At 38.7% G+C, this 25,236-nt stretch overlaps 1 protein-coding gene across 17 annotated transcripts in view; it reads left to right on the forward strand.

Annotated features, from left to right (window-relative positions):
- The window catches only part of INPP4A (inositol polyphosphate-4-phosphatase type I A), a 111,237-nt gene that overhangs the window by 78,695 nt on the left and 7,306 nt on the right, over nt 1–25,236 (forward strand). For 10 of the 17 annotated variants that reach the window (XM_068680896.1, XM_068680949.1, XM_068680960.1 and 7 more), the window contains 11 exons: nt 403–586; nt 1,962–2,180; nt 4,862–5,159; nt 8,337–8,369; nt 12,483–12,655; nt 14,045–14,168; nt 15,042–15,168; nt 17,308–17,448; nt 18,807–18,904; nt 21,817–21,929; nt 22,278–22,432. In XM_068680896.1, coding sequence (XP_068536997.1) covers nt 403–586; nt 1,962–2,180; nt 4,862–5,159; nt 8,337–8,369; nt 12,483–12,655; nt 14,045–14,168; nt 15,042–15,168; nt 17,308–17,448; nt 18,807–18,904; nt 21,817–21,929; nt 22,278–22,432 — 1,665 coding nt within the window. The remainder of the gene's footprint in view (nt 1–402; nt 587–1,961; nt 2,181–4,861; nt 5,160–8,336; nt 8,370–12,482; nt 12,656–14,044; nt 14,169–15,041; nt 15,169–17,307; nt 17,449–18,806; nt 18,905–21,816; nt 21,930–22,277; nt 22,433–25,236) is intronic. The other 7 variants (XM_068680996.1, XM_068681006.1, XM_068681016.1 and 4 more) reach the window with 2 other exon arrangements.

The following is a 25,236-nucleotide window of genomic DNA, read 5'->3' on the forward strand; positions in this document are numbered from 1 at the left end:
CACGGATAGCTGTGTGGTAATACTGTTTTGCAAAGCAGGCCTCAGTGAGGTGTCTGTGTTGTAAGCAGAGGGAGAATGGGGCAAGCTGTCATTGCAAATGCTGGTTCTGTCTCTGACAGTAAAATCTATCTCACACATTCTCATCAGCAAAATTGTCCCTCTGGTATACAAGCTCTGCCCACAGTCACATAAGGGATTAGTAAATCTGCATCTGAGTGCTTTCAGTAAAGGCAGAGAAAGCTCTAGGATCATGTTCCTGCTGTGCAATTGCCCACTGGCCTTTCACTGTTGATTGCTAGCTTAGGTAAAATTTTGTTGTCTGCCATTAATTCCCCAGCATGCTGCCGTAATGTGTATACCTCTAGAGCAATTTTCCCCCTTAAATCCATCTTTCTTTTTCAGCACTTCAACAAGTTCCCAGTCTATAATATACATCCCACAGGACATTGTTAGAGCAAAGGAAATTATTGCACAAATCAACACCCTGAAAACTCAAGTCAGCTACTATGCAGAAAGGCTCTCAAGAGCTGCCAAGGACAGATCAGCTAATGGCCTTGAAAGAACACTTGCCATCCTGGCAGATAAGGTAGGAGAAGAATACATCTTCACACTGAAGCACACTTTTTTTTAACCCTTCTTTACCCTTCTTTAGTAAATTTTCTTGAAACATTTATTTTACCTTTTCAGTAATGTATTGTAAAATGCATAGTCCTAAATAAAAAACAAAAACAGACAAGCTTTTAGAACTTGCTGCATGTTATTTGGGTTTTCTCCTACTCTTCATACTCCTTTGCCTTCACCTCCTCTCAAAAGTGTCCTCTGTTTGCCTCTATTCACTCGTCCTATTCCAGAAATGAGCATTTTTTCATTTTCTTTTATACACTTTTCTCCATAACCACCTTTTTTATATGCCCAAGTTACCTGTCAAGCAGCAGCAATTGAACAAAACTTAAGTATATCAAACTCTTCTTACTGTTCCACTGGTAAAATAAGGAATAATGGTGACAGCCTTTGCCTGAATTAGTGATGTCAATCGGTTATTTTTTGATAGCTGTTAACAGAAAGCAGACTGAAACCACACCTCAACACAATCTTATTGACAGGGATAAAAACAACTACAGTTTTAGTGATGTCTTCTGTCCCTGAAGCAGATCTGAAGGTTGCACATGGCAGGAACAGCAGTGACAGATCACCTTGCCATAAATTGTTCCAGTTGAAGGGAAATTTATACAGCCTTGTAGACCGCAAAAGATAATGTGACCCCATGTAAATGTATTAGTTATAATGTTCACTCTAAATGACTACAGTGTGTATAACTAATCTGTGGGGTTTTCTAAAGCTGGACAAAGTGTGTATATATAAAGAGAAGCTTGTTTTCTTAATAGACAAACAGGCCAGAGTCTTTTCATATTCACATAACTTATAGAAATCTTTTAATATAACATTACTAAATAAGGAAGCAGATTATATTGATTCATGAATTATAACTTTTAGCTTTCCTCTTAAGTCTTAATTGCTGTGATTTGAGACAGGTTGGTGGGGCTTAAGCACGGTCTGTCTGGTGTGGTAACTGTTGTGTGGGCCATAAAAATGTCTGCATGGTGTTCTAAACTTTCATCAAATGCAGGGTGAAGTGCAAATAAAAATGTTAAGAATTGCACATTATTGGTGAAATTTTCAGCAACAGCAAGGCTAGTATAGTAGTACAGACTTGGGAAATGTACCCTTTGTGTTTTGGTACCCTATATAGCTTTTTAAGGACATGGTATAAAATGATTTAAAGGCACCTCAGAGACTCCTAAACAGTGGCTATTTTCTTTTACAGGATACTCTGTGGTGCCTATGTGGGTCCTAAATGTGGTTTATTTATTTATTTATTTATTTCTGTGAAAGAACGTAGTATAAATCATATGCAGAATAATAGAAAGGTGTTAAAATTCGAGGGGTTTATTGCTTTTTAGACGCGGCAACTCGTCACAGTCTGTGACTGCAAATTGTTGGCAAATTCAATACATGGACTGAATGCTGCAAGGCCAGATTATATAGCTTCAAAGGCATCCCCAACCTCTGGAGAAGGGGAACAAGTGATGCTGAGGAATGATCAAGATACACTTGTGGCCAGATGGACAGGAAGAAATAGCCGATCTTCTCTGCAGGTGGATTGGCATGAAGAGGAATGGGTATGTTTGCTCAGTGGAGTGATGAATATTTTTTCCTATTTTTTTTTTATTTTTCTGTGTTCTTTTATTTATAATGTTTGTAACCGCTCACCAGATACACATAGTTTTTTTTTTTGAAATGTATTTTTATGCATCTTACTCATCTACCGGAGGTACTAGTCAACAAGAAAGACATTCTCCATCCTATGTGCACTTACTCCTTGGCATGGAGATATAAACTGGCCTTAATAAATAATTCTTAGTCTCCTAAACATCAGAGATCACTACAATTGGTTCATGTTTTTTTTTAAAGTCAGTTCCAAGGAAAAGTAAACAGCCTTTAAAGTAAACTGACCATACTACAAAGGGCTCTTACACTTCTCCAAAATAAAGCATATTTTGTGTGTGTTAGCTATACAGTTCAGCCTTCCAAACTTTTCCCTGGTTCTACATTCTCATCTAAATATTTAGAACTTGCTGTCCATCTCTGTTTTGATTATGAACAGCTTTGAAAAACTGTTTGCACAAAGAATATAAATGGTTTTCCATACCACACTGCCAATTGAAATGAGACATGGCCTGTGTAAATTCTGTCATTGTGTAGTATAAACAGAAGTAAATTAAATCTCACAAATAGTCAAGATAAATTAAAACAATGATTAATATTGTGCAATTCCACTTTAGAAATGAGATCCAATTTGTTTTCAAAATGCATCCTTGTTTGTTTTAATTGTTCTGGCATGCTTTGACTTAGAGTCAGACTCAGAATAATGAGATACTAATAAGGCCAATTCAGTTCATTAGATACTAATACAATACAGTAATTTTATCTGTTACTCTGATTTATATAGGAAAAAGACATTTGTATAGAATTATTATGTCATCTTTTTGTTCATAGAGTGTTTCTTGCTATTATTTCAATTAACAGTATAGTTGAATAAGTTTTTCTGCAATACAAAATGGGAGATAGTTCTGAATCTTTGTAAGCATTCCAGAAACATTTTAGATAGTTTGACTGTGGTGTTTTTACCCAGCTGGACAGCTGAGCTCTACCACAGCTGCTCTCTTGCTCCCCCTCCTCAAAGGGAAAAGGGGAGAAAATACAATGGAAAAGTCTCAAGAGTTGAGATAAGGACAGGGAGATCACTCAACAGTTATTGTCACAGGCAAAACACAATCCGCATAGGGAGATCAGTATCATTTATTGCCCATTATTTTCAGGCCAGAACAGTGAGAAACTAAAAGCAAGCTACAATATGACCCAGGAGCAAACTGCTCCAGCACGGGTCCCCCACGGGTGGCAGTGACCCCCTGCTCCTGCGTGGGCTCCTCTCCATGGGCTGCAGCTCCGGCCCAGGGCCTGCTCCTGCGGGGGCTCTCCATCGGCCGCAGCCTCCTCCAGGCCACATCCACCTGCTCCACCGGGGGCTCCTCCACCCACGGGGGGGCTGCAGCGTGGAGATCTGCTCCATGTGGGACCCATGGGCTGCAGGGGGACAGCCTGCTCCACCAGGGGCCTCTCCACAGGCCACAGGGGAACTGCTGCTGTGTGCCTGGAGCACCTCCTGCCCTTCTGCTGCATCGACCTTGGTGCCTGCAGGGCTGCTTCTCACTCCTCACCCTCCCAGCTGCTGTTGTGCAGCAGTTCTTTTTCCCCTTCTTAAATCTGCTCTCACAGAGGTGCAAACAACATTGTTCATTGGTTTGGCTCTAGCCTCTGGTCCCTTTGGAGCCAACTGAAACTGGCCCTTATCTAACATGGGGCAGCTGCTGCATTCTTCTCACAGAAGCCACTTCTGCAGCCCCCCTGCTACCAAAACCATGCCACATAAACCCAACACATATTTGTACATATTATATCTTTTTATTCCTTCATCCCATAGAATCATAGAATGGGGCATGGGTCAGAAAAGACCTCAAAGATCATCTAGTTCCACCCTCCTGCCATGAGCAGGGATGCCACCCACTAGATCAGGATGCCCAGGGCCCTGTCTCAGTTCCTTTCAACAGCCTGTATAAAAGTAGCATTTACATTTGCAGAAATAACCACTTTAAAACATAGAGCAGACACACCCACTTTATCTGACTTAACAGAGATATTCCCTTCTTCAACCAAATTTCTAAAATGATTTTAAAATATTTTCTGCATTTATCTAGCTTTTGGGCTCATCCATGTTTATAAGGGAATGCCAGTTTTTTTTTTTTTCTATCTTACTGTAGCTTTGAAAGGAATGGAGTACGTCAGCTTCTGCTAGCCTTTTGAAGGGAGGAAAGGCTGTCACTGAATTTTAATTGCTCTGGGCCTTACGGAAATACAACTTTAAAGGAGAAATGTAAACATTTGTCAGCAAAAGTGATTAGGCATTTCCTAGTCAAACATTAGAGTCTAAAGAATAAACAATAGTGCCAACTGGAAACGAGAATAAATGGTGAAGGAAGAGGCACTTAAAATTGTTCAGCTAATTTACTTTGAAAATAGTTTTGCAATTTACCACTCATTGATTTTACTACATGTTGCTGACTTGCTCGCATATACTATTTACATATACAGAGCTTTTGTGTGCACAAATGTAAACATGATAGCCCAGAGGAAACTTTGTAGAGGAATTGGGACTGAAATCATTGCAGGAAATATATTGCCAAGGGATTTGTTACCTAATGTCTCTTCTTTTTAAATTGAGAAAGGAATGTTTTCTTTTAAGGAGAAAGTTTGGTTGAATGTTGACAAAAGTCTGGAGTGTATTATACAGAGAGTGGACAAACTTCTCCAGAAAGAGCGCTTGCAAAGTGACAGCTGTGAAGATGTTTTCCAGTGCGACATCAGCTGTACTAGTAAGAAAGGTAATCGTGACACTCGTGCCTACTGGATAAATCCAGAAGATTTAAATGAGAGCTCATCATCCTCACCACCACCATCATCATCCTCACCACCACCATCATCATCCTCACCACCACCATCATCCACACCATCCTGTGCATGCCATTCTCTCACAAAGACAAGTGCGTATGCCAGACACTGCTTCTCACTGCTGCTCTCTCGCTGTGCGCTGGCATCGTTCCTACGCCTCTGTTACATCCTTCCATGTGTTTTTAGTTCGGTGGTGTTGTTAGGCACTGACATCAGGCAGAGAGGGCTGGCGGCGTACGTGGAGCTGCTAAGCCCGTAACTTGCTTTGAAATTGTGATCCCACTGAAATCATCGCTAAATCTCCTACTGATGACAGTGACATTTGGGTGTCTAAAGCTAGTAAAGCAGAGGTTTGTGTTAGCATCTGTAGCTTTCCTCTTGGCTTCAGCTTCTTTGCCGCAATCCAAGCTTAAAATGGTGAACCTCTATAAAAGATTGAGGAAAACATGAGAAAAGTGCAAATACTACTGCAGCATGAATCGTCCCAACAGCCAAAGTGTAGGAGGGGAGCCAAGTAGTCCCATTTAGGCTGAACTCAACTTGCATGAACCTACTGGAGTTTAATCTAAATTACCAAAAGCTGTAGCACTGAAGGACTCTATTAATTAGACTTCATGTAGCTGGAAAGTAAGAATTGACAGTGCAAGTTCTCAGTAGAATAATCCTAACAAAAATTGAGGTAAAGTGGATGCTATACTGAAAGAAGTTGCATATTACCATGAACATGCGAATGAGAGAGACATGTACCAGTTTAAGGCAGCCTTGCATTAAATTTCAAAATTATTTCATTCATATATGTACTTCTTTGACTTCCTCTCACGTTCATTACATGTGGTCACTATGATATGACCACTTAATAGAGCAGGTATGCCAAATTAAGCTCTAGCAAGATTGGTTTGTGTTTTCATTTCCTTCTGTTTTGTCTTACGTTTGATGGCCCTTTGTCCCTCAGTGTCTGTCTGTGACTTCACGTCCATTCCATTGGTAATGTTGCAGAAAAGTTAGAAGGCAATACCTTTAAGAAAAAGAAAACAAGAAGAAAGTTAAAATAAATGTTTAAGTATCTTTGTAAAGCTCTTGTTACATGTTAATGTATGTTTTGCTTAGTATTTTAAATGACCATATTTTTCTAGATTAGTCTGACATTTTTGTGTATTATAAAGGAGAGCATAATAGGAGAGTTGGCTCTTGTTTCAGAATGTGTTCTCTATTAATCTTTGACTAAGTTTGTTCTAGCAGTTTGATACCTTTGAATGCTTTTATTTGCTGGCTAGTTTATATGAAGTTTTTAATGTATTTCTATGAAAGTTTTATCGGTACCTTATATCAATGATTACCACTTTTTCATTGTTAATATTAAAAAAAAAAAAAAGAATATTAAAAAAAATATATATCTGTTGTGGGTGATATCAGAAGCTTTTCCCAAGTCAATTCTATGTTGAAAGCAGAATAATCATTTTCTTTCCATTTACTCAACATTTACAGTCGATCTTACATCTATTCAGGATCTTGACACCTATGCAATATAAAAGTGGAATTGGCTGCATTTACCTACCAAAGGTTTCAGTTGTGCCAAAAGTTTCTGTAACTTTTCCCTTCTGTTCCTCCAAAATGGGGGAAAAAATCTTCCCATTTAATCTACAGAACCTGGGAAAGGCAAATTAAGTCAAAAAGTGCATCAAACTTTAAAGCTAAGGGGCTTGGTGCTGTTTCCCAGTGCTACCAAAGCATAAGGGCTAAACCTAAAGTCTGACTGTTGAGTGAATGTAAAAAATCCTGGAGAGGGAATCCTGTTTCTTAGGTACCTGCTCTTAATGAGGAATTCGAATTGCAAATGGGAAGTTTACTGTAAGGCCAGAGCGAGCCAAGTTCTCGATCACATTCTCATAAGATTTTGTTCCTAGTCAATAGTCAGTATTTTTGACAGAGGAACAGGTTCCTATGAAATAAATAAATAAATAAATAAAGTTTTGCATTGACTCCACACCAAACCTGGCCTCTAATTCCCTTTCTGTGTCACTTTCCACAACTGATCACAGGAAAAGTTGAGAGACAAAGAAGATCCTTTCTCTAAGTTTAGAATCAGAAAAAATTAAAGCTTTTCCTTCTCATATGTTTAAAGAACTATCACTTTTTTGTTAGCAATTCTGAATTTTGAATAAATGACACTGAGCAGATAGCAGCCAGAATTTATTTTTTTTAAACAATGTAAAAAACAGCAAATAAGATAGAACTGATAGAGACCAGGATGTTATTGTAATACTCTAGATCATCTCTCTATAAATGGATGATTGTAAGAGAAAATACTGCCTGAAATAATAGAAAGAAGAGTTAATGGATTTTGTTTGTTTTGTTTGTGTATTTTTATTTATTATTTTTTTTTAATTTAGAGGTATAGGTATTCAATTGCATGGGATCAGATAGCATCTTTAATGAATATAAGTTTTAATTTACTGAGAGGTTATCCCAAATTGTATAGGTCAGCTGATTGCCCTAATGCATACAATTGAATGTGATATATCTGTTGTTATTTTGGAATTTATAATTCATTGGGTAGTGAATCTAGATATAAACAGGAGAAGTTTAAATCTTGCCAGTTTAATAAACTACTTCTTGTGAATGCAGGGATATGCAGGGTATATATTACCCTTTTACTGTTTGCATTGCACTGTAGTGTTTTTTTTACCTGAGAGCCTGTTCTTCCCACTGAAGTGAGTGTGACACACTCACAGGCTTCACTGGTGAGGTTTCAGCCCTCAATATACAGTCTAATTCTTGTGTTACCTTTCTTAGAAATCGTATAACAGAGATGTGTCTCAAATAGCATGGTAACAATTCTCTATTACTCTTGCAGTGTGGGTGCCTTAACGCCTTTTTCTGTTAAGTGCATTGAATTTACTGCTAGTCTTTTGCTCTTCTGTTTAGCAGCCTTTCAGCCAGCTTATTTTGTAATTGCACTAGACCAGTGGTTCTCAAATTGTGCCCTGTGGATCTCTGGGGATTGGCAGTGCACTCGCTGGCAATCCACAGAGAGCTCCTGAGCTAGCACGTACTGGCTTTCCTCTGAGTCCCCATCCTCAGGTCTCTCTGAGCAGAAACAGTGGAGTGGAGGAGGCAGCCCGTGCCCTCGGGGCCCACAGGTATCTGCTGAGCTCCTGTTCACCCAGTGAAAGTGTTTGAGAACCCTGGCATTGAGCATTTGAGTTGCTTATGTTGAGAATGTGTTGCTGCTCCTTAATCATGCATGTTGCCCCTCCATTTCTGTGCAGATTGCAGCCCCGCTCCGGAAGAATCTGGCCCAGGTATGTGCGTTCATGGCTTCTGCTTCTTCTGAAAATTGCAAGTTTTTGTTCATAATTTACAACTGAACAACTGCCTTGCTGTTAAGAATGACCATTTTCAAACGGTAATGCTCTGCAATGTCACACGACGTACCTAAAGATATCGAGAAGAGATTATTTACCCATATACAGTGCAAGCAGGGATCTGGTAACTTTTCAAGTGTGGGAGAACACTTGTTAATGTTCACTTTGGTTTCTCCAGTTGACATGTTTTAGCAAACTAATGTGGGTGACAATGATTTTCCAAATGTCACTGAAGTCCACGAGGGTCTGATCTTAAGGATCTTTCAGACACGTCCTTTCACATGTGCTGTTGAGCTTGCCTTTCTGAATGAGAACTCGAGCAGAACATGGAGCAGTCAAGAAGAGCGATGGTACAAACCTATCTGTATCAGACACTGCAAATCTAATGTTTCAGAATACAGAATTTAGAAGACTTTCCTCATGCTGTTAGCCTCTCATTGTGCTTCTGCACACTGGTTTTACAGTTACAAGGTCTCCCAGCTGTATGGCTGTAATTTCTCCCATTTCAGAGTGGCTTAATTTGAGTTCGTGAAGATTCAGTCTTCAAACTGTTACAGCGTGGACTCCTGGGTTTAGTGAAACCCATGGGAAATAAAGCGCCTGTGCAGGTGTGATTTTCATCCTCAGAGAGCTTATAATGAATAAAACTCATTATGCACTAACTTTTAGTTCTTGGAACATCCTTTTAGTTTTCACAAAATAGGAATGTGGTACATAAATGAATACGGAGTTATTTTTAAGATTAAAATGGCTCAGGTTACCCCAGCTGGGTACCCAGATGTACCCAAAACTGCACCTTAAACATAAGTGGCTGAGGCTGCAGTGCACTGAAGCACTTAATGCTTGCTTCCCTCTGAAGTCAAATGTGACGTGACTGTGCTCAAGTGAGTTGTCAATTACTCTTTACCAGATTAGGGCTAATCAATTCATTAAATAAGTAAGCAATTTATTAAATAAATATTTCACTATTCTTTGCATAGGTGAGTCCTTGCAAGCCTGACCTAAATCTAAGGGCAACTGCAGGTTCCCAGTACTTTGATTTAGAGATGATGGTTGTTTGTTTGTTTTTAATATGAAAAGACTCAAGATATCTTTTCAAGGCTCTGGAGGCCAGTTATTTTAATAACATTACTGTTGTTCTGGGGAAGAGAGACTGTTAGGGATGGAAGAAAGCAAAAATTTTTCTCACCTGCTTTAGATATTTGCTTTATACAGACTTACATGTTAGGATTTCTTACCACATCGACATTACTTATCCCTTACCTTTGGGCAGTGTATAGTCAGAGAATATAATGCCACATTTCAAAGCGTACATGGAGGTATGATTTCTATCAGCAGTGGTCATAAGAAAAACAGCAAAGATTTACAGGGTCACATCTGGGCCTTATTTACTGGGCAGAATTTAGTTATAGCTGCCTGAGTGGAGACTGCAAGATTTCTCTTTAATGTACAGTATAAAACACCTGAAGTAAATGACAGGCTTCCTTTCAGATTGCATATTGCCAGTTTTGAGACAAAATAACTTTTAGCATAAAGTAGAAACTTCTGATTAAGAAGTGGGGTTTGTGTTTGGGAGATATCAACAGTGAGCTTGGGTTAGATCTCCGTTTTAAATCTATAACAGCTTGTTGAATCTTCATTGTTTCAGGCCCTTTGCCAAATCGTTTTACGTATGGATCTGCACAAGCGAGTGTATAAATAGTTTTAAATTGGTCTGGCCATCTCACAGAACATAAGAGCAGGTCTCAGAATGGATTTCACATTAGAATTAGTGCCTCATGGTGTTTAAAGGTGCCATTGATTGATTGGATAGAAAATGTTCTTTCAATAATGAAAGTTTTGTGAGGTGAATTATGAAGAAAGTTGGAAAAATCCAAGTGAGTACTTACAATCCTTTCAAATTTATTTAAATGCTGTCAATGAAATATTTCAACCTGATTTGAGGCTGTGAGTATAATTCTTTCTATTCTTGTTTACTGTTCATGGCAGCTACCACTGACCAAGCAATTAAAAGCAACACGTGACACCTCTTTGAAGCAGTGTTTAGAATTTTGTAGACTGATGAGGACTTATTTTTTTCATGGCCCATATCTGAAACCAAGAAATGGATGATTTTTGCTCATTCCCTTAGATGAGCCATTGCATTGCATGTGAGTGCTGGGAGAAGAAAACATCTAAAGATGGCTTTCTCTTCAGGCATGCAGTATACCACCAGTATACTTGGTGATTGCCACAGATAAACTTATCTTTCGAATGAAGTGCTGCCAGGCATGCTACAATTTTAAATCTCCACTGAGTTAATAACTACATACATGCATGTATATCCAGGCAATGAAATGATGATGTGCTAGATGATCTTTTCAGTTCCTTCTGTAAGTCTTACACATTTATACAAAAGCTCTTAACTGTATTAAGAGAAATGCTCTATTAGTATCATCTGTACTTTGCTTTATAATTATTTACAGGCCAATGTTACGGTGTCTGTTTTATTTTGAGAGAAGAACTATTAATAGAATAGAAAAGCTCTAATTCCTTACCTGCTCTTTTGATGTTTCCTGCTTTCTTTGTGGCAGTGGAGCAGAGCCAAATAACTTCCCCTTTGTGTAGTTTGTAGGTATTGCTATGCAGTTCATCTACCACATAACAAAAGGGATAGTTCTGTTAATCTTGTCAGTTATGTTTTTGTTGGCCAGTTTCCAAAGTTCCCTTTGTGGCTGGTTATCAAAAAAAAAATATATATATACATGTGTATATATATATTACTAGCTCTTAGTCCAGTTGTTGAGTCAAAATCACAAATAACTTCCTTTCAGGGGCTTGAACTGACTCCATTCATGAAGGTTTTGATCTGTACATGGCCTTGTTTGTACAACCTACCAGGCTGGGGTCACACATCTGCTGTTTGTGGTGCTTTTAAAATATAAAACACGGTGTCCTTTGCTTTCAAAAGAGACGTGTTCTTCTCTTTCAATGTTCTTTACAGTAAAAAGAGAAAATTTTCCATTCTATTTTCTTTTTATATTGCAGAGAGAATGGATTTTGATATGTTATCTGAGTAATTCATGGAAGTAGGTTTTTAAAATTCAAAGTTGATTGAGACAAAAGGTGAAAGAAGGAAAGAAAAGAAACTGAGCCTCTTGGATATTTTAAGGCAGAGCAGTCCCTTCAGGGAGAATGAATGGCACAGTGTTAGGGGTACTAAAATAAGACTTTGGTAACCCAATTTCATTTCTTTGCTTCCTGTGTAGGACCTTGAGCAGAGTCACTCTGGGACGTATTTCATGTGTTTCAGTGCAAGTCAAGCTCATAAATACTTCAAGGATCTGGCTAGCTCCCATCTAAGTTACTGTTCTTGGCATTTCTTGCTAGCTAGCTGTAGGCCTTCAAAGCTTCCCAACAGACAGGGCACATGTAAAAGAGTTCCTACACAAGTTTTCCCCTCTTTACTTTATTACTCCTTTGCTGCAAAGTGAGAGAAGCATTGTCTTACCTGACTGAAGATAAATATCGTTAAAATGGTGAGGCAATTGATTGATACACTTGAGTCCACAAAAGGTTCAAAGGCAGAAATATCTGGGAGAAGTCTCATTCTTAGAAATGGCCAAGCAGATGTCCACTGTATCTGTTATGCGATGGGCTCCATGCTGTCTGTCAATGAATGCACTGTGAAAGGGTGTGTATGAACTTGTACACACAGCTATATATGCTTGTATGTATAGATATTCGTCTTTCTGTTATGCTTTCCAAATCAGCTATTGTATGGCCCGTTCTGTGGGCACAAAGCTGGGAGCTATTACATGGCCGGGAAAGTCATAACAGCCTTGGAGAGTGAAATTCTCCATGTTTTCCCTGTGCAATATCCACTCTGTAAGATTAATTATTAACAATCAGGGAGTAGCCAGCCAGCCAAAATAAAATGAGCGCCACATGTGGATTATCAACAACTTTTACTTGCAATGGGAAGTTTCTTCTTAATGTATGTGTTGTGTTTTTTTCCGTTTGTTTCAAGTAAAGTACTTACAGTGCTGTTAATTTTTTTCTTTCAACCAGGTGAATGGAGTGAAGCTCTTTATCCCTTGCTGACAACACTCACAGACTGCGTGGCCATGATGAGTGACAAGGCAAAGAAAGCCATGGTCTTTTTATTAATGCAGGACAGTGCCCCAACAATAGGGCTCTGCCTGAGTCTTCAGTATCGCAGGGATGTTGTCTTCTGCCAAACTGTAAGCAAGCAAATTTGCAGGATTTGGTTACACTAGGACATGTGCTGGGTTTTTATGAAATATAAAAGATGGGTATTTTCGGAATTTTTCAGATCTGTTTTTAATGCTGTGATCTCCTCTCACAGACTGTACTATCCCCTCCTTATTTGTCACTTACGTGCATTTGGCAATATAAAACTTAAATGTTCCCTGGGATATATATTCCCAATTTCAAAACAGATTGTGACAGAAATACTGAAAATTCTCCTGTGTACAGAAACAACCTTTGTCATCTAGTGCCACTAAACTAAAACCAAAAGTAAGATGTGAAAGAGCTTTAAAAAAAAAATCCCATGAACTGCAAGTACTCCTTTGGTTACCTTCTGTTGTTTTCAGCATCAAGAAAACCAGTAGGAGCAGCAGTACTTAAGGAGGAGAGAAGTGGGGAGGAATGAGTGCTGAGGTTTCTCTAAAAGTTCTGTTACTGGGCCTGCTGGGGTCTCTTTTGTGTCAGTCACTGACTAGCAGATGTCTGTAATAAAAAACCTTCCACACCTCATCTGCCCACTACACTTCTGCAGTGTGTCTACTCCCTGTGAGATTAATATCTCCTTCATTTATTTCAAACAGCCTATCTCTTGGACATTGTTTGGTAGGGTTGTTGTTGGCCCAAAATATAATATCTCGTAGAGATAAGTTCAGAGAATCTTCCTATACAAAGCCCACTTCATAACACTGCTATTTTTTTTAACTCAATGCTTTGAATACGATTACTCATCATAAATATAACTTTAGTCACTTCTGTTTAATTCTGGAAGTCATATATATGTGTACATCACATCTGGCAGTCACTGTGGAAATTCCTTTTTTAACAGAAAGAGTGAATTAAAAAGGGTACTGGTTTTAGATCTTAGTACTAGATCAGTCCAAGGGCCTTGTGTAGAATATCTCATAACACTACAGAGTTTGAATCTTCGCATAATGTGAACAGACATCACATTTTTAAGCTTTCTTAAAATATCATTTTAAAAAATCATTTATTCATGCTTTCAATATTTGTGGCTTCGAGTTGGTAGTATTGCTTTTCCATCTGTAACTAAAGCAATTCTCCAAGGAGACTCTTTTGTAATTCATAAGTTGTAGATTCCAATGCAAGTGGTCGTGTCAAGAAAACAAATAGCAGCAAGTCCACCTTGGGAGAGCTTGCGAGACGAAGGCAGTGTGCCCTAAATCAGTTTTTATGAGTGTTTTGATTTTTGTTGGTTGGCTGTCTCTCTTTAGCTGCAAAGAGTGTCATTTAAGGTGAAAGAGCATCAGTCTGACAGATTTTATGGCACCTCTTTCTTATGTGCAGTGTTGTTTCCATTTGGGGCTGAAGAGCCTTTTTTGTCTTTGTTTTCTCTCCCACAGCTGACAGCTCTCATTTGTGGATTCATTATCAAGCTGAGGAACTGCCTGCATGATGATGGATTTCTAAGACAACTCTACACCATCGGCTTGCTGGCGCAGTTTGAGAGCCTGCTGAGCACTTATGGTAAAGGCACAGGGGAAATGGGAGAAAGCAGCTGTTGAGTCAGCAAATTCTGCTTTAAATTGGCTACAGCAGAACATGAGTGTTTGGTACAATCTGCAGCTCAGCTACACAATGGTTTTGAAAATTGAAATGCAAACCCAGATTATGTATGGGGTATGTAATTTGCTAACTACTCCGAATTCTTCACTTTTAATTGAATTACTTCTAAAAAACAAAATGAACTTGCCTTATGACATACTAAGGCCAACACTTAAAAAAAACAATCATTTTGATTATTTTTAAAACAAAGAAATGGAGCAAAATTCCAGTAAGCTGGAAGAAACCCTGCACAAAATATGCTTTTTGGATATTCTTTGTAATTTTTCTTTGTAAGTTTTCTTGTAATCCCACAGTACAATGTGAGATTGAAGAGAGAATACAAAAAAGGAAAATACTTCACTAGTATTATACTTGTTTCAGAATAGCCATCTGGATTCCAGCTAGGGAATAATTTACTGAACAAATCTGGAATACCTTGTAAGGTACTGCAGTACAGTGTGCCAAAAACAGATTTCCAACACAAAGGATGACATGTCTGTGACAATGCAGGGAAGATCTTACTAGCTTTGTCTAAATAAGAAAATTAGTGTGCAGTCTACGTGAAGGATGGTAGCCTGGACTGTGCTAAATAACTGGTGTTTTCTAACCTTGGTAGACTCATAAAGTCAATCATGCCATCATCTGCAGTCTGTAGACCACAGCGAAGACATGGACTCCTTAGCTTCTTCGTCCACAGAATTCATGAGATCTGTGACCTATAGCCTTGATCAAATCGATAAAGGGAAAGTACATAACAACTAGTGATTACAATTCACTTTTTCCTCCTTGATTTAGGTGAGGAGCTGGCAATGCTGGAGGACATGAGTTTGGGAATCATGGACTTGAGGAATGTAACCTTTAAAGTAACTCAGGCAACATCAAGTACATCTACTGACATGCTGCCAGTCATCACTGGAAATCGGTAAGAAAAAATGGGGACGGCAGAAAGTGGGGTGGGACTGCAGAAGGGCAAAGTGCTGATACTGCGCTTGAAATTCAAATGAATAAGAAGCTTAGAAAGCAAGAAACCATGTTTGTTTTTTTTTGTTTGTTTTTTTTTTCCTCAAAACTTTAGAGAAATGTTATGAAGCTGATTTACATCTTAAGCACTTTTGCTGTTGTAGATTTCAGACTGACTTTTGAGGCTGATCTCATCTGAAATCCACTGGTGTTGATAAGTTAGTCAGTGCTTTACTGGATGCCATTGACTAACGGGTCACCATTAGCACAGCAGGGCATGAAATGGGTATCAGGCAGTTGATGGGCTGCTGTTGAGGCCTACTTAGGGTCAGTTTCTAAACTATCATGGCCAAAGTGGATTTAACATATAGATGCTTGTGAAACACTAGACTGCTTCTCGTTTTGGCCACTTATCTAAAAAGAGCTATTTTCAAGTTTGAGCTTGAAAGCATTTTTTTTATATAAAAAAAAAGTCTCTCTCAAGTAACAAACATCCACATCCTTCTGTAGCCTGAGAGTGATCTGCTGCAGCTTTATTGTGACGGGAAGCTTTTACAACAGTCTCGTTTCTATCAGGCTGCTCAGCCTGCTTATCAGCTGCCCTCACACTGGCTTCTGAGGTGATGCTGATGGGGGCCTGCAGGAGAGCTCTTGCCCAGAGGAAGCCAGTTCACAGATAGGAATGAATGGATGTGAGGACAGTTGCCTCACGGAAATTGGTGTTTTAATATTTCTGTGTTTTAGAGTCTTTAGAGTCTTTTAGTTTTGAATCTGACTTCTGGGGGAAATAAAGCTTTCTCGATGACAGTTTGGTGTGACGAGCTCCACTGAAGCTCTGCCCAGCTTCACCCACATACGAAAACCAGCTAGAATTCTCTAAGATAAGGACTTTAAGAGAAACTTAATTAAGTTTAGGTTAACATGCAATGAAAAGTGCACTAGTTGAAGGAGGACTGCAGCGCAATCATAACAGAAATTGCTGAGACCTTTGGGAATGGCAGTTGACATTAAAATCCTGTTCCAAGAAGATTTTTAGTTACAACTTGCTGTCAGACATAGGACAAAAATCAGTAGGAAACTAGTCTCCACTAGATTCAGGCCTTGCTTATTATTTTGCTTTAGAGATTTTATCATAGGAAGAGAATAAAAAAATTTGCTTATTTATTTTGGTGCAAACTATTGGAAGCTTTACAGTAAGAGGTGAAAATAGGCTTTTTGCTTTCAAACACACCCCAGGATTTGTACCTCCATCCAACATAAATGTGGGACAGGGCAATTCTGATTACCTTGTATACTTCCCAGAGCTCTTCTGCTATACTTGAAAGTTTATGCTGCACTTGAGAGTGCTGCTGACAGCGTCTTGTGAGCAGATAAATGATCATAGGAATGCTGCACTGTAAGGACTTGGACTGCTGCTGTTAGGGTAGTGCACAGCACTCAAATCACAGTAACTTTTGTCCTTGCAATCCCTCAGCCTATAGCAGATGGAAAGTAATGTGACTTACCTTAGTCTGCTCTTATGTTATGTGTAAAGGTAAGTTGCAGTACCTCACATTTACCAGGAGATGAAGCATACGCAGTGCTCTTCGCTGTAGCTCAGCAGATCCAAGGTAACCTAGTGTGTAGCAAGAACAGGCTTCTAGGTCTGAATCACAAGGTTCCACATCAGGGCTTTTGTTAGCTCCCCCTTCAACTTATACTCAGGTCACTCCTATCATTGTCTCTGTCCTTCAGCTATGAAATGTCAGCACTACTTACCATATCCAAAAATGTATCCTTCTTTGCACGAGCATCACCAGCCTCTATCACTTTAAAATCAAATACACTTTACTCTTGATGAGACAGAGACAAGACAAAAATTGACTTTTTTAATCAAACTTGTATGAGATCTGCAGTATTAATGAGAAGAGCAAAATCAGCTTTTGTCAATTTGAGCTAGAATAGCTTGTCTGACTAGGAGCAAGCTGTAGCAGTTCTTTTAAGTCCTCAGCTTTGACCGATTCTTATTTTTTTAATAATTGGATTACATTCTGGATGTTAGCCCATTCTCAGAATGTTGCTTTTTGATCTGTATGTCTAATATCTGTTTCTTTATCCACAGTGATGGATTTAACGTGAGGATCCCTTTGCCAAGCGCCTTGTTTGATTTACTGCCGCGAGAGATTCAAAGTGGCATGTTACTGAGGGTTCAGCCTGTTCTTTTCAACGTGGGGATCAATGAGCAGCAAACCCTAGCAGAGAAGTAGGTATTAATTCATGCAAGCTTGCCCTTAATGGCAGTTCACCATTCTCTTCTGATGGTAGTATCTCTCTATCTCTCTGTGGCATTATACTGTTGCTATATTAACAGCAATTCGGTTTCTCCTCCAATACAAAAACAAGGGAACATTAAATAAATGAAGCTGGGAAATTTGAAATAAACAAAAGGAGATACTTCACATGACACTAGGCCATGGAGCTCCTTACCTCATGGGTTTGTGTCTAGTACAAGTTCAGAAGTGGGTTTACAGAAGAGGAGATGTATCATGGGCTGTTTAACACAGACGTGCTGCTTGTGACCTGAAACCTCTGTGAGCAGTGAATCACTAGAGGCTGAGATTATTCTGAGTATCATTGTGTATTTACCCTTGTGCTTTTGCATTCTTCTTTAGACTTCCTCTTCTGGAGGAAAACTGTCAAAAAAACAGGATATTGGGCTAGATGGACCTCTGTTTTAATGCATTGTTGCAGGTTTTACATAATGCAGCACCGCTCTAGTAAAGCTGAACAATGTAATTACGTAACAGTTTTTGTAAGGGAAACTTCAGTTCTGGAATAGCCACCAGAGCTTCCCTTTGTTATGGCCATATCTGTAAGGAGTACATTGACAGATCCTGCTTTAATGGAGAACTGGGTGAAGTCAGGCACAGGCACATTGTATCAGCAGGAGTGTGCAGGCAAATAGAAAAATCTAACTATGGCATTCCAGCAGTTGCTTTTGCCTGCAAGGGGAGCTTGAGATGACTAGTGTAGTTGTAGATTTCAACACCATGTGCATGCTTATATGTATGTGTGTATAAATGTATGTACATATACATGCATATATATATATATATACATAGTCAGGTGAGCTGAATCACAGTATTGATGACTATTTATTACATCCACATTTTATCACTCTTGGATCCATACTTCTCATTCACATGACTGAAATTGAAGTTCTTAAGCATGTCTCCTGATGCCATGGTTATTATTACTTTATGGACTAAACTGGTAGATCAAAATTCAAAGTTTGAATTTTGGCAAAATGATTTGCCAGATGGGCATGTAGTATTGGAAGAGAGATACAAAACCCAAAGTGTTTTAAGTATTGTTTTCTACAAGCTTTTTCTTTCTGCCTTCCTTCCCACACTTCCCCTCACACTCAAGTATTTTCTTTTTCTGGAGTGAATCTCTGCAACTCCTTTCTTTTATGCTTTACTTTGCATTTGAATGTTCAGGAATTTGGGGAGATGAATCTTTGAACTGTTTTCTCATAGTTGTATTGCCAAGTGAAGTTCTTTTGAAGAAAAGGAGAAGGATTACTATATGTTTAACTGTTCCCTTCTTCACCTTTTAAAGGTTTGGAGACACCTCACTGCAAGAAGTAATTAACATGGAAAGCTTAGTGCGGTTGAATTCATATTTTGAGCAGTTCAAGGAAGTTTTGCCTGATGATTGTAAGTATTGAATAATTAACAGCAAATCTGGTTCAACAGCAGTTCAGGCTGATGTTCTTGTTTGCTTGCTTCAAGTTAGGTGCTTATACATTGATGATAGGGTAGTGTCAGTAACCTCCAAGAAAAGATGCAACTCTAATTTAATACATTAGTACTAAGTAGAGTAGATTCGAGTGTTTTGAAGTTCAGTCTGATTAACTTTTTAAAATTTACTTTTGCATCTAAGTGGCATTACATATTGTATAAACGCAGCTAGGCAGTAAGAGGGGAAGGCAAAAACATGACAGGTCATAGAAGCAGCACTTCTGTGTGCAGTTTTTGGTCATTTTCTGTTGATGACCTGTACAGAGAGCAACTGACATTTTGGGGAACTCCTTAATCACTTTCCCTCTGCATATTATTTGGCACTTGAATGAAATTGTTGTATCTGCAGCCAACAACAGAGAGGTCTAGAACCTGAAAGACAGACAGTAGCTACAAGCTTGAACTTGCTTCTTGTATGTCCTGCTTGCTACTGTATTTTGAGAAGGCAGTGGAATAAGCTGCCCCCAGAAATGGTGAGAATTCATTGCTTTGTTATCAGTAGTACCAAATATCCTGTAAGCTAATTTCATGGGTTCCACAACCGCAGTTTATTGCAGGAATAGAATATTTTGATATTCTATTCCCTCTTTCCAGTTGTTCACAATTGCACATAACAATTTCTCTGAAATTTAGCTGCAAAATTTTAAACTGTGTTTTTACTCTGTGGTACTCTAGCATCAGATTTTCTTGTAAACTTCAGAAGTTAATCAGTTAACATTGATTTTTGTTCCACTTTTTTCACCATTCCTTCCTGTTTCTGTCCATAGTCTTTCTTAACATACTTCTCAGTCAGTTCCTTCCTCTACTTTTTGGTTTAGCTTGCTTTTTTTTTTTTTTTTTTTTTTACTACAGTCCCTTTCCAGATTCTCAAGCCTCTTACGTTGATGTGGTCATCTGTTAGCTTTAGCCTTTTTCTTTAAACATTTTTTTATTCTGCAGTCTATTTTCTGTCCTATAATTTGTTCATTCTTTTCCATGGCTTTTGAATTCTGTTTTATCATTACACTTACTCTCCTCTATTTTCAAAGAGCACTGGTGCCACAGCTTCGAGCTTCTCATTTGCCAGTAAGGCTTAGTCCTTATACCAAAGGTTTTTCCTCAAGCATCTTGAAGTGCTGAATAAAGCTAGAGACAGTGTTGGACAGGTGGCATTAACATGCACCTTAACAGTAAAACAAAACAAAACAGTCTTGTGTCCACCTGCCTTTTCTCCTTCAGTCGAGTTACCTGTCATTACACTGAACTCCCTGCCACATAAGATGAATACCACTAAGGGGAAAAATCTGCCCTCTGCCTAAACTTCATTCTGCTTCACTGTTTGTCCTGGGTCAGTGCAGACATATTTTTGCAATCCAGCTTGGATAAATGTTTTGTGGTTATAAACACTGAGCAAAAATTTGGAGTAGAAGTGTGAAAATAATATTGCAGGTGTCCCAACAGATTTGTTAGAGATGCTCTGTGAAAAGCTGGGACTATATGGGCACACCTTGGGATTTGTGCTTGTCCTAAGAAAGGTCTGAGAGTATGTTTGGTACCTCCTCTGTGGTGATATTTGGGTTGTACGTAGTGAAACATGCTTTTCCATGAACCCTTGTCAATAGAAAATAATGTTTTCTTTAACTGAAAGACAGATGTTTATTACGACCAGCCTGTGTAAGTTTGGGTAAATAAACAACAACAACAAAAACAGATCATTCTAGGGGTCAAGAGAAGTATCTGCTGGCAGCTTGTGGAAAATGTTCCCTTCAAGAACAATGCTTGAGGAAAGTTGATGCCTGCTCCACTGTCCTTTTTCTGAAAAATGTGTGCAATGAGTTCTGAGCACTGCAGGGTTTCCAACAAGCTAGCTACTGCCATAGTTGCTCCATTAGATCTCCTTGTCTTTAGACATACCCGGAGAGATGGTCTGTGCTCTCTTTTTGATCACCAATGTTTCTTTCTAGGTGTATAGTTTACATAGAGCAAGCCAGGACAGGCACAGTATTAGCTTACATACTATATGAGATGAGAAAAGATGTTTCTTGAACTAAAACCTCATATACTACCCATGCAGAGACTTTTTAACAGTCATTTTTTAACAGTGCATACCACCTCATTTATCCTGTCACAGCTTTAGTTGGTATCCTCTGTAGATAACCCTCAAAAAAAAGAAAAAGACCTATTTAATACTTATTGTTGGTTGTGAGAGACAATGAGTAGCACTTTGAGCATGTAGGCCTGAGATGGCTGTTGAAAACACTCTGACATACTGAAAAATGTCAATAGCTTTATTTCCACTTACTGAAATATTAATAAATCAATTTTGGCAGTGTAGTGTCCTGTTGGAGTGTGTGTTTCTTGTAACCGAAAACTGCCTAGGCTGCAAATTGAGTATGTGAGCTGAATATAAGCTGATACCTTCAGAGTTTCTGTGGAGATATAGATGTTATCCTAACACCTCTGAGAGGGGATAATACAGACAGTTACATGTTTATGCACAGTTCTGAGCAGTATGTCAAACGAATGTATGTCCAGGACACACCAAACAAGACACTATACCAATCTTTCTCCCTTTTTACCCCTCTATTACTATATTGCCATCACTATTCTGAATCCCTGAAATTTTAAATAACCTAAATACATATTTCCGATAGAGTTTAATTGAACTTGAATTTGGTTTGTTAGTGTTACTAAGTAATTAAGAATTGGGTTAGTTTTAAGCTCTGATAGCCTCAAGAAAACATGTCTGCCTTTCCAATGAACATATAGGAACACTTCTTGTTTAACTGATCTTTCTAAAAGTGTTGAATACAGATAAATAAGTAGAGTTGGTGTTGTTTGTATTATAGGTCTACCTCGATCTCGTAGTCAGACGTGCCTGCCTGAACTGTTAAGATTTCTGGGACAAAATGTACATGCAAGGAAAAATAAGAATGTTGATATCCTTTGGCAAGCTGCTGAGGTATTTATTAGTCTAAGCATTTTTGTATAGTTCAGTTGATTTTTTGTATATGTGTGTATTTTCCCCCTTTTTTACTGGTATGTTCAGATTTCATCATTTGCATGCATATTGCTTGGAAATGCTGCTATGCTCCCCTGACGATGGGGAGATAAAGAAAATGTTTTTATTTTCACATCAGTATTTTCCCTACAACACATGCAACAAAGTACTGCTGTACCAAAATTGACAACTTTTGACATCACAGTCCTACAAAATATTTGTATCTCTAAGAAGGAGAAATACGGGTGTGTTCTCTGATGGAAGGTTATACGTGAGGAGGGAATGATGAATTTCATATCTCGTTTCTAGATATGCCGCAGACTGAATGGTGTTCGGTTTACAAGCTGTAAAAGTGCCAAGGATAGGACTGCCATGTCGGTCACCCTGGAGCAGTGTCTGATCCTACAGCATGAACATGGAATGGCCCCACAGGTCTTCACCCAGGCTCTGGAGTGTATGAGGAGGTAAGAGATTGACTGTGTCCCTTATTCCTAAATGAGGAACCATGCAAACTGCAGAGGAGCAGTGGTGTCTGTTTCTATCAAAAGAAACAAAAAGAAAAATAAAGCTAGAAAACTGCAAAGCTGGCTGCTAGGATTCATCCCTCACTTGCATGTATTAGTGTGTTTTATATGGTAAAGTTGGTGGTTACCAGATCTGCATCAGATGGGTTTTAGTTTTCAGTAGTGAATTGGAAGTTTTCAGAGAAGCATGTAAAAACATGTTTTCAGTTAATGCTGAGCTTACAGAACAGGAAAGTGCTACTTCTCTGAAAATTGTTTACTGGAGTTGCCTTTACTGTCGTAGTAGTGGGTTTCTTAGTTCTAGATCAGGCAAGTTTGTCCGAGGTGACTTGTCTTTTGTTCTTTGAAACATAGACACCTGCAGTTTGCACTGGTTTGCCACCATGTATTCTTTAGCAGTGAAACACCTTGCTCACTGGGCAAAACGTTAGTGTGAGTGTTTCACAATACAGCACCCAAATTTCATCACAGCGTGTCAGTGTGCTGTTGTCATATCAATATAACGATGTTCTGTATTCTGAAGCAGCAGAGATGTTTGCAGAGTTAACAACTGTACTAAAAAAAATCTGTTTACTGTTGTTCAATGCCTTGTTTCAAGCACTGCTGGAAAACTCCGTAACTCACATACCAAAAGAAAGGATAAGAAATCTAGCTTTAGTCTTTATCAATGTAGTTCAACAATGCTGTTCAGTCCTGTTTTTCAACATTCACTCTTACTGAATGTACTGTACTGTGTGTCTTCTCACCAAATTCTCTAGAGTGTTCAATTCTCTTATCCTTTCTGTATGTTTTTGCTGTTTGACCCTTTCTTACTCTTCAGTAACTTAGAAGGAAAATGTCTCATATAGTAGTATTTCCAGCCTCTCACAGTAAAAATTTGTTTTTAATTTCTACATCTAACTGGATGTCACTGGACTTTTTTATTTTCATTTTTTTTGCTGCATTTTTTACTGGATCATTACACAGTTACTCCAGGACATGAAAACTGTGTATCCGGATACCAGCTGAACCTTAGTATTAGAAATAAAGACAGCTTGGAACAGCTTTATGAGGGAGAAGTTACTGACCTAAAAATGGAGCTAAGTGTCCCTTAGATATCTCATTATTTAAACTACACAACATGTTGCCTTAGACACCTGAAACAAAAAAGCTTTGTTGCACAGGTTTAATAAAGCTGTTATTAAAACAGTTTAGTAAGTTTTGAATAAAAATGAACAAGTATAATGCTAGAAATCTTGATAGGTTCTTTAAGTTGGTTACTGAGTTAATATTTTTTATTGCTGTCATGGTCACAGTAGAGACAGAGATTAATAACAACATTGTTTTGGACCATCAATTTAACTTAACACAAAATGAAATAAAACATTGACACAAGAAACACATAGCTTTATGTTGACCAACATTGGGATGTTGAAAATGGGCCAGCTTAATCAAAACATTTGGCTGACATGTTCTAGCAGCATCCGGAACTTGCTCTACTAGGTGAAAGATGTGTCATTCTCTTCTGTTAAATTGTTGACCAAGAGGGATTGTACAGAACAAATACCGAGTAGACCTGATGGAATACAAAGATTGGATGGGTTTCATCAAGCCCATCACTCTTCCTCACATCTCATTGATTTTCAGGGTAGGATGTGATTTGTTGTTATTTTTCTTTTTAATACGTTCTCCAATTCTATTCGGAAACAATGGCACAGAATTAACAAAGCTTGAGGAGACATATGGGATTACAAAACAAATATGTAGGAACCCAACTCCACCCAAAACCATTTCAACATGGACAGGACGACCTGACCTAGATGACATATCCAGGAAGTGAAAGAGTTGCAATTTACTTTTAGGGCATTCAAAAAACTTCCTTTTTCTTTTAACTGTGACCTTTGATTTATGTAGTTGTACTACAAGAAGGAAGGCTTGGATCAATCTTGAAGCCTTTTGAATTTTCTGGGCCAGTTGGAAGGTCAGGGAAGAAGTTGTGAGAGTCCAAGGCTTGAAGCGTTTCAGCTCTTTGCTGGGAAGTTTCCAGAGAAGAAAAGCATCTTTGTTTACAGGATCCTTTTGCTGTACAGGCTGCAGTTTCCTTCAGGAAATATCCAGCTATTATGTTGTGGGGTCCTCCACGTGAATATCTGCCTGGCCTTGGCCCTTTCCACGGGCAGCAGGGGAATCTCTGCTCAGGTGCCTGGAGCACCTCCTGCCCTCTTCTCTAACTTCAATGATTGTAGGGTTGTTTCTGGCACTTTTTTTTTTTTTTTTCCCCTTGCTTCTCACTTCCGTGCAATGATGAAAACACATTTTTATTTGGGCCAATACACAGAATTGTTCCTGAATCTTGGAGAATAAACCAAAGCACTGCTGCCTTTTCATTCTTTTAAGCATACTGACAGTACATCAGGTGTACAAAATTTTCCTTGCCATCGTGAGAACTCTGGGGAACTGATTTTGTAATCTAAACCCAAAATTGCACTGGGCAGGTTACCTGAAGATGCGTGTCCCCTGATAGGCCCTCTGTGCTCAAAGCAACGTAGGGAGCAGGGGCATAACGAGATGGGCTGTGCAACCTCTTCCCTTCACACGTGTACCTTGGGGCACTTCATTGAGGTGTTTTGGGAAGTGTATTGATACATGCCTGAATTCATTCTGAAGCTGAAAAACAAGCGGGTGGTTTGGGTGGTTTGTTTTTTTTTTGTTGTTCATATGTTGATGTTGAGCAAGTAGTGAAGAGGTTAAAGTATTTCACTGCA

This window comes from Anas acuta, chromosome 1 (assembly GCF_963932015.1).
Source record: "Anas acuta chromosome 1, bAnaAcu1.1, whole genome shotgun sequence".
NCBI classification, from domain to species: Eukaryota; Metazoa; Chordata; class Aves; order Anseriformes; family Anatidae; genus Anas; species Anas acuta.